This window comes from Filicampus tigris, chromosome 19, assembly GCF_054856515.1.
Source record: "Filicampus tigris isolate MCC_2025a chromosome 19, RoL_Ftig_1.0, whole genome shotgun sequence".
NCBI lineage: Eukaryota > Metazoa > Chordata > Actinopteri > Syngnathiformes > Syngnathidae > Filicampus > Filicampus tigris.
Window position 1 is genome coordinate 5,917,644 of NC_141235.1, and position 14,453 is coordinate 5,932,096.

General features: G+C 44.0%; 3 protein-coding genes across 3 annotated transcripts in view; 1 reads left to right on the plus strand and 2 right to left on the minus strand.

Annotated features, from left to right (window-relative positions):
- The first annotated feature begins 3,106 nt into the window (after positions 1–3,106).
- Positions 3,107–4,182, plus strand: LOC147129126 (interferon a3-like). The gene is made up of 4 exons (XM_086016277.1): positions 3,107–3,377; positions 3,537–3,689; positions 3,793–3,873; positions 3,955–4,182. The coding sequence occupies exons 1-4, from the start codon at positions 3,201–3,203 to the stop codon at positions 4,039–4,041; spliced, it is 498 nt and encodes a 165-aa protein (XP_085872403.1). The 5' UTR covers positions 3,107–3,200; the 3' UTR covers positions 4,042–4,182.
- Positions 4,183–4,372: 190 nt separating this feature from the next.
- cd79b (CD79b molecule, immunoglobulin-associated beta) lies at positions 4,373–8,407 on the minus strand. The gene is made up of 5 exons (XM_086016276.1): positions 7,380–8,407; positions 6,406–6,714; positions 5,134–5,252; positions 4,861–4,914; positions 4,373–4,791 (listed from the first exon to the last, which is right to left on the minus strand). The coding sequence occupies exons 1-5, from the start codon at positions 7,438–7,440 to the stop codon at positions 4,696–4,698; spliced, it is 639 nt and encodes a 212-aa protein (XP_085872402.1). The 5' UTR covers positions 7,441–8,407; the 3' UTR covers positions 4,373–4,695.
- Positions 8,408–8,526: 119 nt separating this feature from the next.
- Positions 8,527–14,453, minus strand: part of scn4aa (sodium channel, voltage-gated, type IV, alpha, a) — a 29,122-nt gene continuing 23,195 nt past the window's right edge. Inside the window, exons 23-30 of the mRNA XM_086016278.1 lie at positions 14,249–14,422; positions 14,064–14,186; positions 13,015–13,296; positions 12,887–12,940; positions 12,641–12,778; positions 12,454–12,558; positions 11,353–11,623; positions 8,527–10,903 (exon numbers count right to left, since the gene is read on the minus strand). Of these exons, the coding sequence (XP_085872404.1) occupies positions 9,648–10,903; positions 11,353–11,623; positions 12,454–12,558; positions 12,641–12,778; positions 12,887–12,940; positions 13,015–13,296; positions 14,064–14,186; positions 14,249–14,422 (2,403 nt within the window). The 3' untranslated portion in view covers positions 8,527–9,647. The remainder of the gene's footprint in view (positions 10,904–11,352; positions 11,624–12,453; positions 12,559–12,640; positions 12,779–12,886; positions 12,941–13,014; positions 13,297–14,063; positions 14,187–14,248; positions 14,423–14,453) is intronic.

Below are 14,453 nucleotides of genomic sequence, written 5' to 3' on the forward strand. Positions count from 1 at the left end.
TAGATGTAAGCGTAAAAAACAACAAAATATAATAAAAGAGTTTTTGATGCCTAAATGATCTACCAGTTCTGGAATTACCCCAAACATATGCATTAATTATTTTACATGTGTACCTTTGGGTGTACTATTTAAAGGGCAGCAATATGTCAATATAGAACACGGTCAATAACATAATTCATACTTTGTAAAAATATGACCGGACTGTTTTATTCGCAACGTGTAACACATTGATCACATTTTGCCCGTTTAATAGACGAGATTTCTGTGCTGGAGCTTAGAGGAATTTCGCTTTCGGGTTTGGCGGATGCCTTAACTACTTAATTACTTGTACCAAATTCAAATGAGGTGTAGAGAGAGCGAGAGGGAACCAAATCAACTATTAGAATTTATTAACAAGTGATTATTAATGACAAACAAATTTAGTTGGGCGCCCAAATTAATACTAATAAAATGTTCTGGCCAACGTTGCCGCGGTTAATGGGGGAGAGAGGCGAGGAAACTTTTCTCCACCGGCGAGAGAGCGAGTGCACCTGCTGCCGAACGTCGGGGAGGAGCTCCACTGTCGAGGGCAGCCGACCGTTGTGACGACGGGGGACTCCGAAGACGCTGCCCAGTACAGCCGAGGCTCACAGCCTGCCCTTGCAGACCGTGACGCACCACGAACGGCTGCGGGTGTCCCTTGGTGTCCGTGTGCACTCGGCAGCTAGTAACCTATTTATACGAACACAATATGAAATATGGGAAATTATAATAAACTCCCACATAAATTGCAGACCCTTCAGTACTATTTCAATTAGTCCTAATCCTCAATGGTAGATCTTTGTATTTATCTGCTGTTTTACTAGATTACTGCGGTTTTTATTAATATGACAGAGAAGCGTTGCCGTGACAATTTAATCATCCCCACGGGATGAATAATTTGATCTACTTTGGAGTACTGTATGTTGTTTTGTGCATGCTTTTAAACTCCCACTGCGAGTTAAAACAAGTCCGATTCTGAATCTGAATGTAAAGCATTTTTTTCCACGTTAGACTGTCGTGAATCAGTTTTCGTTCTATGAACTGGGAACTTCCAATGTAATAGGTATATCGTCATAGTAATCCGTGCAATGCAATTGCGCGCCCTGACAGCCATAATAACCCACACAAAACATAATAATAATAATAATAATAATAATAACAATAATAATAATAATAATATACAGCACAAGTAATACAGGATGTAAAGAACACAAAGGTGCAAAAATGACAAATTAATTAAAAATAATTTATAAATAAACAAAAATAATTTCGAGCCTCATTTTGTGACGTCACAAGAAAAGCGAACTTGTGATCATTCACACAGGTGTCATATAAAAAAAACGCGCGGCGGGAAACAGGACTCATAACACAGCTGGACATCTACGAGAACAGATAGATAAGACTCGACGCACAATGATGAAAATAAATCAAATGCTCTCTTGGATCACCTTTGCCTTTGTGCTCTGTAGCGAAATAAACAGCGTTGCTGCTGGCTCGGGGTGCCCGTGGATTAAAAACAACTATCATAAATTTCACAGAGAAGTGTTGAAGTTACTGGATCAAATGGTAAGTAATGTCATTTCGCCAATAAGTAACTTTAAATTAGTTTTCTAAAAAGTCCCATTACTGCGATTGTGATTATTATTATTATTATTATTATTATCATTATGTACTTAGTCGTATTATTATTGTTTTATTAGATCGAGAAATGCTGGCGCCAGAATGTTCTAGAACAAATCGGTGAAGTCTCATTTTCAAGCAAGATGTATAGCACACAAGAAACGAAATACACGTTCAATTGCGTTTAGTTGTTGTTGTTTTTAATTATTATGCGATTAGGCGGTACAGCATTTCATTTGGTTTTAACAAGGCTCCTTTGTTTTTCCCGCCACCACTAATTCCTGTTTGTCAACTTATCACCTCGCACGCCTCCGAACATTTGTAATTCGGCGCTGTTGCTAGTTGGTTCGAAAAAAAAAACGGTTTCCCAACATGTTTTCAATCAATTGGGGACATCCATCCATCCATCCATTATCTATATCGCTTGTCCTCACAAGGGTCGCGGGGAGTGCTGGAGCCTATCCCAGCAGTGTTCGGGCAGTGGGCGGGGGACACCCCGAATTGGTTGCCAGCCAATTCGCAGGGCACACAGAGACAAACCTCCGCACTCACAATCACACCTAGGGGAAATTTAGAGTGTCCAATTAACCTACCAAGCATGTTTTTGGAATCTGGGAAGAAACCGCAGTACCCGGAGAAAACCCACGCAGGCAGGCACGGGGAGAACATGCAAACTCCACACGGGGAGGCCGGAGCCGGGATTGAACACACGACCTCTGAACTGTGAGGCGGACGTGCTAACCAGTCGACCACCGTGCCGCCCCCACACATGTATTCCATTTGAAAATAATCACAGCACACAAACAAAAAAAAATCGTACAAAAAGTATTGTACAGTACTGTCATCACGTGTGGTTGAGGTGACTCTGTAATGATGCTAGAACCGATCCGTCGGGGGATCCAATCCGACCATGATTTTTTTCTATGTGTCAAGTAAGGCAACGAGTCACCTGCAATTTTTCCAACTACTGTTGTTGCTAATTTTGTCCACAGGAGGGCGCACAGTTTATTTCGGTGCAAATGAATCTATAATGTAGTGTATTATTGGATACTAGTACCACCACCACTACTACTAACAAGACTTTGATATTTATATTGTTGTAACTGCACAAATTTTTGCTAAGAAATATCAGATTGCACACATGCTTTTCAATGAGATATTAAAAAATGTGAGTTTTTTCAGAGAGCACTTGTATATCTATCGTTCCATCCATCCATCCATCCATCCATCCTTCTAGACCGCTCATTTTCACTCACGGGTCACAAGTGTGCTGGTGCTTCTTGCCATAGCTCCGAAGTGGCTCTGGATCTTCATTCCCCAAGCTCCAAGTCACGGGCGAAAAACCTCCGTAGGGCCGAGCTTGAATGGCACAATGCACCTGTTCTACAGGGCCACTCCACAAGAGGGCGCAAATTATTCTTGAAGTGCGTTGCCAGCAGTGCGGCCTCGTGCAAGTAACGCACTTGGCGGAAACTGCAACAGGGCATGCGGGCAGATACGATGTAAATTGTGACATCGCAATTCAAAAAAGTCAGAAAGCTCGCCTAATTTCACTCTTGATGGGTCGGCAGGCGCTGCAGAGAGAACCATTTGTATACAAGCAACAACGTTCACAATATGTCGCCTTGAAGAACATTCTTTTTTGTTTTTGTGTGCAGGATGGTAACATCACGAAAGATCTCCAGACCCCGGTGGCCTTCCCTCGTGAACTGTACAAACGAGCAGCCATCGCTTCGGTGAATTATTACTTTTAAACGATCTACAAAAAAAAGAAATCCATCCGTTCATCTAGTAAAGAGCTGGAGCCTAAAAATGATTTCAAAACGACAATATTGACGTCAATCTGTGTGGTTTAACTTTTTTTTTTTTTTTTCCAAATTCATCCGACTTGACAGGCTGTTGATGTTCGTCTCTGTTTCGTGGCGCAAGTCCTGCAGAAGGTGGGCGAGCTCTTCAGTGAAGACCAGGCGTCGTTGCAATTGGGCGAGAAGAAGGTGGACGACTTTCTCAACCTGATCCATCAGATGAAAGATGGCCTGCTGTCCTGTGTAAGTGTCGCACACATGCACGCGGAGGAGTAGGCGTGGGGGTTTCAGCTTTATGAGGTCTATATTCAATATAAAGCCAAGTGACTAATATTTTCATATTTAGATGAAGAGCAAGAAGAAATGCTGGAAGAAAAAGCTGGGGCGTTATTTCAATAGACTTTCAAGGAAGGCTCTAGTGCAAAAGGTGAGTTGATCTACTGTAGTGAATATATAGTGGATCTTAATGTCCATGCAAATACGAACAGTTGTCATATGGTGTCTGCAGAAGAACAGCGCAGAGGCCTGGGAGATGATCAGACGTGAAGCCATAATGCACATTTTCCAAGCAAGCCTGCTCACTCCAACCATTTGAAAATTGCATTTTATTTTATGATTTGTTTTAACTGTATTTATTTATATCTTATTTATTTGTATTTATTGCTAACATATTTTAAATATTTTTCTTTGTATTTTTTAAAATGTGGATTTTAAATGTGCCCACACCCCCCAAAAAAACAATGTAAAAAAACAATAGCAATACATAAAAAAATACAAATAAATGATACAATTACATTTTTGTTCATTTTGTTGGCTGACAAGTTACACATACTCAAGATGAGCATTATTTTGGGACTGAAAAAAAAAAGTAATAAGTCTCATTGGGGCAGTGGGTGCATAACAACAGCACGGAAGATAATTCAAAATCATAAATACATATAACATTTATTTCATTTATTTATTTAGTCATTTCTCTCTCTATATATAAAATATACATAATTATATAATATATATATATATATATATTATACATACACACACGTGACTCACACACTAAAAAATTGAAGATAAAAATTTAAATTAATTAAAATTTTTTTTTTATCAAAACAAGACAATGCGATAACCCAGCAAAGAACAGCAACATGTGCAACTATTGGTCGATGCCTCATGTCAAGGAGCGTAAAAAAGCTTTACCTTGCGTATTAGCCATAGCATTGATGATAGCACGCACACAACAATCACCGTGACATCATTCCCATGGGGCCTCGGCGCAGTCGTCTGCCACGGCGTACACCGCCAGTTCCTCATACAAGTCCCCTCCTCCGCACGCCTCGATGGCCAGGCCCTGCACACAAACACAACAGCCACTGCATTACATTGTAACTTATGGACCTAATTCTGTGGCCTAACTCACCTCATAGATGTGTTCGAGTTCGGGCTCCTCGTAGATGCGCTCTCTACTTTTCAACTAGAAACAAAAAAAAAAGAATGAATGTGAGAAAGGCAAATCAAAATGGCTGACTGCCTGTTCATTGCTGGCAAGGGTTTTTTTTGTGCGTCCTGTTTCGCTACACAGGAAAACAATTTATTGTACGTTCTCATCTGCAGTTTGCATGACGAGGCTCAAAAATTATACAGCGAGGAAATGAGCTAAGCTAACTAGCGACCTCTTTTTTGGTCTTCTCACCATTTTGCGATTGCGTTGAAGTAAAAGCGCCACGATAACGGCCAGCATCAGGCCCTGAAGGACCATAAGGGCGTCTTTCATGTTGCTTCGGTGCACTGCCTGTGCTCGGTTGACGGGCCCTGTCAGTGGGAAATTACAAGTTGATGTCTTTGATTAACAAAAATACCCCAAATAAACAAAATACAAAAAAAAACAACAACACAAATTCCTTAAAAAACAAACTGAAATCTTTAAGGGGAAATTTAAAGTACGGGATGTGTTGCACATGTGACAGAATCTCAACATCTCCTATATTTATTTGTCTGGGCTTTGTGGGCGAGAGAGTGGCAAGACCCCTTTGTTGTGAAGAAAACATGACAACCCAGTGAAGAAAATTATCTGGAGGAACCAGTGGCAAGTACTGGCCGTGTCCTACACAGGACAGAAATCTCCCTATTTAATACATCTGGGCTAGGGAAAAAAAAAAAAAAAAAGCCCAAAAAAGAAAAAGTAGTTGCAGGAACTTGTGGCAAGTACTAGCCATAGGGTGCATTCGAAAACAATCTTAAGGTGCATTCGAAAACAATCTCATACAAAACAAACAATAATTAATAATAAACCCTACTGTCCATGAAACATTTGACTATCAGAAACACAAAGCACCTAATATTGAGAGCTTTATAGATTTTCCAGGAATTGTTGTCAAATGTGGGACAACACACACCACAATTGTATGAAGTATGAAGAAGACAGTAGATCTTTTCACCTGAAAACTCTTAAGACCAAATAGTTCATGTTTAGATTTACTCAATGCATTTTTTTTTAATCAAAGATGGGAGATCGCACTCAAATGTAGAGCAGAGCCAGCACTTGCCAGAACCTCCTGCAGCTCTATATTATTTTCTTAGGCTGAGATGGGATTTTTTTCTTCACAAGAAAAGGCTAATTTCTTGCCACCCTGGACTGTAGTTCTGTCAATAAAGAACACATGGGAGACTGTTGTCATATTTTGGGCACAACCAGCACTTGTTAAAGGTTCCTGCAGTTGGTTATTTTATTTTTATTTTTTGTCAGGCGAGGATGTTTTTTCCTTTGCAAGAAAAGGCTTGCATCTCGCCACCCTTTAACTCCACAAGTCAAACATAGGAAGATCATGGGGGAGATTGCTGTCGCATGTAGGACACTTGTACTTAAACTGTTGATGTTATAGTTCACACAAAAAGGTAAAAACCTTTGTCAATCCCCCCCCAAAAAAAAAAAAAAAAAAATCCAGTGTTTGGAGTTGTAACCTACTGGCAACTTGCAGCTGAGTGCCGGACCCCCACGTCTCGTTGATGCGGCAGAAGTAGACGCCGCTGTCCTCTGTGCTCAAATCGTGCAGGATGAGGAAAGCATTGAGCGTGAGGTCTTTGTCGCGAGTCACAGTGCCTTCCAGCAAGCGCCATTGAGCGACTTCTTGGTCGTAACGGGCGGCCTTGTACCAGCGCACCTCTGCCGGCAGGTGCTGCTGGGAGGAGGCGCAGTAGATGGTGACGAACCGGCTGGGCTTGACCCCGTAGAAGCGCGGCTTCTGGGTGATGGAGAGCTCGCGGCTCACAGCGGCTGAGCAGACCAAAGTCAAATCATTAAAGGCAACTTTTTGCAACCGAGAAAAATGAACAATTCCTGAGTCCTTTCACTCGGTCAGTATGTTTTACTCATCTGGCCGTAACATGGTTTTCTAATGTTAGCTAAATCCTGCCCAGATTATTTCATATGGTATCTATTGCTTCTATAGTCTGTAAAAATATAAAAGCCAGTCAAAGAGTTTCATACAAGAAAAAATGAGTTGCAGCAATTTCTGGCAAGTACTGTCAGCCAGGTGATAGCAACCTGTCATATTCTTTATAAATCTGGGCGATTGAGTGGGAAGGCATTTCTTATTAAGAAAAACATCCCAGCCCAAAAAAATAACAAAAAAACAAAATGGAGCACGTGTCCAAGTCCGGTACTCAAGGGCCGCTGTCCTACATGTTTTAGATGTTTCCCTCCTCCAACACAATCCGCAAGCTCTGCAGGAGCCTGATAACGATCCTGATCATTTGAATCAGGTGTGCTGGATGGGGAAAATATCTAGCACACTGTAGAAAAATATATGAAATTAACAATAGGTATAATAAGAATACTACCAAGACTAACTTCCTCTTTCCTCCAGATGTCCAGGAAGTGAAGCGGGTCCCCAAAATAACACAAAAAATAAAAATAAAAATAATTAAGACTTATTTTACCTGATACGTTGAGCAGCGTTAGAGCGCACAATCCACACAGAAACCAGCACATGATGGGCATGCAAAGACACAAACAGAAGAATTAATCGAAATGCTGAAAGCCGTGCAAGAAAAACGGTGACAGTTGTGCAGTCATGAGGAGAAGAGTCGTCACATTTTCAGTTGTGAGAATGCAAACAAGGGGGCGGAGCTGCTAAGACAAAACAAGGTCAAATGAGTACATTTATTTCCCTAAAGGCATTAAAGTAAAATATGTCTTTTTTTTTTTTTGCTATATTTGAATTTTTATCTCTAAAACTCTAAGAACTAAATGGTTGAGTGGTGTCGAAAAAGTACAAAAGTTCAACGGAAAGTTTTGTAGATTACTGCAATGTAGGTCACAGCCAGTCAGTGCAAGGGTCTTGCTAGCCTGTAGCCCCCATAGCACAGATGTATAAAGAATAAGGGAGATTGCTATGACACAGCTTGTACTTGCCAGAAATTCCTGAAGCTCATTTTTCTTTTTTAGGCTTAGATGTATGGCTCACCAGCCTATAGCCCGTGGCCAGACGTACAGTATTAGAAAAAAAAAAAGGAGATTGCTGTTACATAAAGGACATGAGCCAGTAAATGCCACAGCTTCCTTCCGCTCCTTTTACTTCTTTGGGATGGCTTGTTTTTCTTTGCAAGAAAATACTTTGCCACCTTATAGCCTCCACGCTGCCAGTACTTGCCAGAAATTTCTTAAGTTGCTTTTTTGGGTCTGGGATCTTTTTCTTTGCAAGGAAATGTGTCTTGTGTTTTGCAACCCTATAGCCCACAATTATAAGTCACGTAAGAAACAGCCAGGAATGGCTCCAGGTACTGCAGCTACTTTTCCTTTTTTGGGATGGGATGCGAAAAAATGTGTTACTACTGAATGGCCTATAAATAAAATAGAAGATTGCTGTCACATCACAGAGTACATGGTTGTAGTGCTCTGTATTAATGAAATGGAAAAAAAAACCACACACAAAAAACCATTTTTTGAAATGAATGTCAAGCAGCAGTTTGGGAACCTTTTCTTCCGTTGTGATATTAGTTGCACTTTTTGAATTCTAGAGGAGACTTGTTGCAGCTTGACCCGTCGGCCACTAGATGACGTCCTTTAGACATCCCAAAACCGGAAGAGACTTTCGCCCTTTATTTCTGAATTTTCTGAATTCAGACGGTACAACACACACGGCCGGGCATGCATCTCCACTGCATCCCAAATGTAAACAAAGTTTCAGTCAGCATTAAAATAGGGTGGTCAAAGTTACCAACGGTGAATAACACAAAGCATCATTTCTTCCCCTTAGAAGGACACGCAAGTGTCGAACAGCACAATACATCAGTGTATGTGCACCTAATATTCAAAGTAAGACCTTTACAATTAAGACAGAAAGTGAAACAACCCTTAAAAGAGTCATGACAGCATCAGCATGACTTGAAGAGTTGACCTATGAATAATATTATTAATATCATATGGACATGTAAACATGAGTGCTGCCCTTTCAAGGCCTCCTGGCACCACAACGGGAAGTGGACAAAAACATCTATCTATCATGCGCGCTGATGGATGAAGTTCTCTTTTAGACGCTCATCATCCCCATCGGCTGCAACTGGACCTGGACGGCCCAAAAATAAACATAGTGCAAGATTGGAGCGGCTGTGGCTGAATGTTAGCCGCCGCTAACGAGCCGCAAACTGGCTTTCGGGTTCAACGTCGATCGGTTTGAATAAAAGTACAGTAAAGTGGAGGAGAACGCCGCCGGCTGTGTTCCGCGTGGGTGGACGCTCGAGGGGTGATTTTGTTGCTAGGTGAGGCTGGAGAGTGACCATTTTGCTTCGCAAGCAGAGCATCGGTGACGGCGTAAACCATCTCTTCCGTTTAAGGAGAACTTTCTAGTTTGACGGACTCCTTCTTTCAAATCGGCGGTCTTCTGCCTCTAGACTGTCAAGTTTTATACCCGACACTCACTTGTCCTGCCAGAGTGCTCTCTGTATAAAAGAGCATTTGTTTAAATCAAGACAGAGTAAAAAGCAAGGGATTCTGAGACTCCCAAAAGTCATCTTAAGATTGCTCTGGAGAAGTCCAACACTACAAGCGAGCCTTCTTGCATTCACAGGGGAGGATTTAGCTCTTTTGATCCTCGGGAAAATGTCGACACAATGTAGTTGAAGCAACGAGTGCAACTTGAGATCCTACAACGCAAAGTTAGTCGATGAATTAAAGAGAAAAAAAAAAGAAAAAGAAAAGTGTTTTAGCTATACAAGAGACTCTCTGACGTGTTCCCGAGGGCTGCCGAGGACTCTGTCTGGCTCGGGGGCAGAATGCAGTACCACCTCATTAGTGATTTCCACAGGTACCGATATGACACTTGAGCCAGGAGCGCCAGGGTCGGGTCGGGTTCCCGGCTCCACCAGAGTCTCAGGCGCCTTCTCCTTGGTGAGGTCCACGCAGCTCGCATATAGCGCTCCCATTTTGCACGCAATCAATCCATCCGTCTCCGCCGGGTCTTGGACCCGGGCGGTCCCTCTCTTGGAGCGGCTCAGGAAAGCGGCGTGGCGGAGGCCGCGTCGCAGCAGGTGGCTCCGGTAGGCCCGCTGGATGACGGCGGCGGCCCACTCTTCCTCCTTGTGGCGTACGGTGGCGGTGATGGGCGCGAAGGAGTCCGAGGTGGGGTTGCTCTGGAGGAACTTGGTCTTGATGCTCTCCCGCATGGCCGCCATTTCCAGCGTGTCTCCCAGGACCATCTGCGTGACGGCCATCAAGATGTCCAGGCAGTGGATGCGGTCGCCGATGACCAGCGGGAGGTCCATCTGGATCAGACGAAGGCGGTTGGGCTTGGCCACCCTCAGCGGCTCTTGCAGCGCGTCGCAAAAGTCCGAGAGGCGGGCGTACTCAATGAACATGGTTCCGTCCGTGTCGAACTTCTCCCACGTCTCGTTGAACATCTCGAAGTCGTCCTCGCACAGCGCGTCGCCGCTTTCCTCCTGCGCCACGTTGAAGTTCTCCAAGATGATGGCGATGTACATGTTGACCACCACCAGGAAGGAGATGATGATGTAGCTGCTGAAGAACATCATGCCCAAGCCCGGGCTGCCGCAGTTGCCCCTCACGTCCGTGCCGGGGTTCTCAAAGTCGGGATCGCAGTCGGGCGGCTCCCTGTTGAGCATCGGAAGAAGGAGCCCGTCCCAGCCGGCCGAGGTGGTGATCTGGAAGAGGCAAATGATGCTCCCGCCAAACGTCTCAAAGTTGAAGATGTCGTCGACGCCCGCCTCCTTCTTGACGTAGGCGAAGTTGGACATGCCGAAGATGGAGAAAATGAACATGATGAGGAAGAGCAGCAGACCGATGTTGAAGAGGGCGGGGAGCGACATCATCAGGGCGAAGAGGAGTGTCCGGATGCCTTTGGCTCCTTTGATGAGACGCAGGATGCGACCGATCCTGGCCAGACGGATCACGCGGAAGAGGGTCGGTGACACGAAGTACTTCTCGATCAGGTCCGACAGCATCGTGCCTGCAAGAGAAGAACTTCCATGAGTGACAGAGCGTCATATCAACATTTTTTCTTCGCCGTCTCAAGGGGCGGCCATTTTGTCACTTGCTGTCGATTGAAAATGACATCACAGTTGCTCAGGAATCAGGTAAGGCTGAGCCATGATTGGTTGTTACCTGAGTCCTGCGCAACTGCGGTGTCATTTTCAGTGATAAAATGGCCGCCCCCTGAGACTGATCAAAACAGGTGGATTTTGCTGCTTAATTTGTATTCCGCAAACACAATATGAATCAGAATGTATATTGTAGAACATATTATTGTGAAGAAAATGTTGGCGTTGATTTCCCCTTCATATGTTTATCTATTCAACATAAAATGAGCTGTCAGACTATATGCTGACAGTCTAGCAATCAATTTTGACAGCAGATATTCATGGACCCTTGTATGGCGGCTTTGTTGCACTCACTCACCAGCGATGGAGAGGATGACGACGATGAAGTCGAAAATGTTCCAGCCATTGGTGAAGAAGTACTGGCGCAGAGCAAAGAGCTTCAGCACGCACTCGGTGGTGAAGACTGCAATGAAGGCTAGATTGACTTTAAAGAGAAAGTCCTCCTTCTCTGCGCTTTGGTTGTCCGTCTCCACCATCATGGTCACCATGTTGAGGCAGATGAGCACCATGATGAAGATGTCAAAGAACTGCTGACTGATGAGGTCGAACACCAGGCCCTGGAGGAAGTTCTGCGAAGGGCGAGATGAAACACAAACCCGAGAGGGTCACTTTATGTCATTGTGCCACATATGCCCAGCTGAGGTCTTTAACGATTTCAATGTCTCCATAAAATGTTTCACTCAAAGTATCTCAAGGAACAAGAACTGGAGCAATTTATTCACAGTCTTTTTTGCAGCTCTATTTAAATCAGGAGGTTTTTCTTCGGGCTACGCTTGTGACTGTTACCATTAAACGTCATATAGTGAAATTATGTGTCGGAAATCGGAAGCAATCGCTATTTAATTTCACACTGGTATTCAGGAAAGCCAAATATGTGTCTCAAGCAATTTAAAGCGGAAATCAACCCAAACACATTTTTTTCAAGAATATGTTCCCAGTAGGCCTACTAGTTGGAAGACGACATTCTGATTAATAGTGCGTTTGTGGAATGTGAGTTAAGCAGCAAAATCCACCTGTTTTTAGCCATCTCAGGGGCGGCCATTTAGTCATTTCTGTCGACTGAAAATGACATCACAACTACCCAGGGCTCTGAGAACGACCAATCACAGCTCGCCTGTTTTCTAAAGCTGAGCCGTGATTGGTCGTTACCCGAGCCCTGGGTAGTTGTGATGTCATTTTAAGTCGACAAAATGTGTGACAAAATGGCAGCCCCCAGAGATGGCTAAAAATGAGTGGATTAACTCATATTGCACAAACGCAATATTTATCAGAATGCCTTGTTTCAACTAGTGGGCTTTCATAGAGCATATGTTTGGGTTGATTTCCACTTTAAGTAACGTTTCCCGTACGTCACATTTAAAGCCAAATTTGTACTGAATCATAAAAAAACAGAACATACGGTGGGACGTGGAATTGGCTTCTGCGGCTTCTTGGAACCGAGTTTCTTCATGGCTTCGTAGTACTTCTTCTGTTCCTCCGTCATGAAGATGTCTTTATCTCCCAAGTGCAGCGGCAAAAGTCATTATTATCATTACCAGCTGCCGCTAGACAAAACACCTGATTAAAGATCATGCGTGAACACTCATCTTTTTCTTTTGCTGGTTGAAGTTGTCAATGATAACGCCGATGAAGAGGTTGAGCGTGAAGAAGGAGCCGAAGATGATGAAGATGACAAAGTAGATGTACATGTACAGGTTGATCTCGTAAGATGGCTGCTCCTCCACCTGAGGAAGATGAACAAATGAATGAAAAGAATACAGCCTTATAGTAAATTTTGGCTATTTGTGTCAGGTCCCTAAGCCCGGTGAATAACAAGGTTTCACTTTACTTACCTCTCTGGAGTCAACAGCAGCATACATGATGTCCATCCAGCCTTTAAAGGTTGCCTGCAAAGGTATCAGAAAAACTTAAAAAAAAATAAAAAATTCAAACAGAAAATTCCAGGCCCAGCGCCACGTACCACCTGAAGGAGCGACAAGTAGCCCTTCCCCACATTGTCATAGTTGACCTTGACATTGACCCAGCGGGCCTCCCCCGTGGCCTCCTGCAAGGCCAGGCACTCGCTGCGGTTGTTGATTTCGGCGGCGGCGAAGAGTTCCGCCGAGGTGGTGTTGACGCAGCGGTAGAACTTGCCGGCGAACATGGTGACGCCCATGATGCTGAAGATGAGCCAGAAGATGAGGCACACCAACAACACGTTGAAGATGGACGGGATGGCGCCTACCAGCGCGTTCACCACCACCTGGCCAGGTCAAAAGCGAGGTCTGGCCCTGAGAATCTGACGTCGAGGCCACGCAAGATGACCGGCATCGCAACACTTACCGGGCTGCGCTCTCACGCGGCGTATAGCATGCAAGCTAGGAGAGACGTCACACGTGTCAAAACAGCCATTAAGTTGGAAGTCAACCCAAACATATTTTTTTTCAAGAATATGTTCTATGCAAGTCCACTAGTTGAAAGAAGGCATTCTGATAAATATTGCGTTTGTGGAATAAGAGTTAATCCACTCGTTTTTAGCCATCTCTGTGGGCGGCCATTTTGTCACTTCTGTCGACTGAAAATGACATCACCGCTGACCTGTTTTTTGAAGCTGAGCCGTGATTGGTCGTTACCTGAGCCGTGAGTAGTTGTGATGTCATTTTCAGACGGCAGAAAGGACAAAATGGCCGCCCCCTGAAAAATGCTAAAAAGGGGTGGATTTTGCTGCTTAATTCATATTCCACAAACACAACAATAATCAGAATGCTGTGTTTCAACCCATGGGCCTGCTGGGAACATATTCTTGAAAAAAATATGTTTGGGTTGACTTCCCCTTTAAACGTGCAGTAGCTCAGTAAAGACACACAGTTGACTGCATCATACACACAGATAATATTATGGTTAGCCACTTATCTTACCGTTGTCATTTGTAAGGCAATAAATGTAATGTGCGATCAAACGTCATCACATCGCCAACCTCAGACAACCAGGCACGCCAAACTCACGCACGGCTGCTTTCGCACCACTTACCCGCATGCCTTCAAATCTGGAGAGGGCGCGTAGGGGCCTCAGCGCCCTCAGCGTTCGGAGGGATTTGATAGGCCCCAGCTCCGAGAAACCCAACCAGTTGGCCACCAAACTAATCAGAGAAACCTGCAGCGAAAACGGACGGTTTGTGACCCGCCAGGCCCTCGCTGGACCTTCAGCGAACTTACATCGACAATGAAAAAGTCCAGCCAGCACCAGGCGTTGGTGAAGTAGGTCTTGAAGCCGTACGCCGTCCATTTCAGGATCATCTCCAAGACAAAGACCAAGGTGAAAACTTTATCGGCGTACTCCAGGATGATTTTGATGATCCGACGTCGCTCAAGGTAAATGTCTTCAAAAGCCTGGCGGAAGGACAAGATGATATTGAAATGT

What these genes read in the sequence shown, in the direction of transcription:
- LOC147129126 (XM_086016277.1), top strand. Translation starts at nt 3,201, where the DNA reads ATGGGTCGGCAGGCGCTGCAGAGAGAACCATTTGTATACAAGCAACAA. An exon ending in AACGAGCAGCCATCGCTTCG is followed by an intron (nt 3,378 to 3,536) that starts GTGAATTATTAC and finishes CCGACTTGACAG; the next exon opens with GCTGTTGATGTTCGTCTCTG. An exon ending in AAGATGGCCTGCTGTCCTGT is followed by an intron (nt 3,690 to 3,792) that starts GTAAGTGTCGCA and finishes TTTCATATTTAG; the next exon opens with ATGAAGAGCAAGAAGAAATG.
- cd79b (XM_086016276.1), bottom strand. Translation starts at nt 7,440, where the DNA reads ATGCCCATCATGTGCTGGTTTCTGTGTGGATTGTGCGCTCTAACGCTG. An exon ending in AACGCTGCTCAACGTATCAG is followed by an intron (nt 6,715 to 7,379) that starts GTAAAATAAGTC and finishes TGGTCTGCTCAG; the next exon opens with CCGCTGTGAGCCGCGAGCTC. An exon ending in AACTCGAACACATCTATGAG is followed by an intron (nt 4,792 to 4,860) that starts GTGAGTTAGGCC and finishes GTTTGTGTGCAG; the next exon opens with GGCCTGGCCATCGAGGCGTG.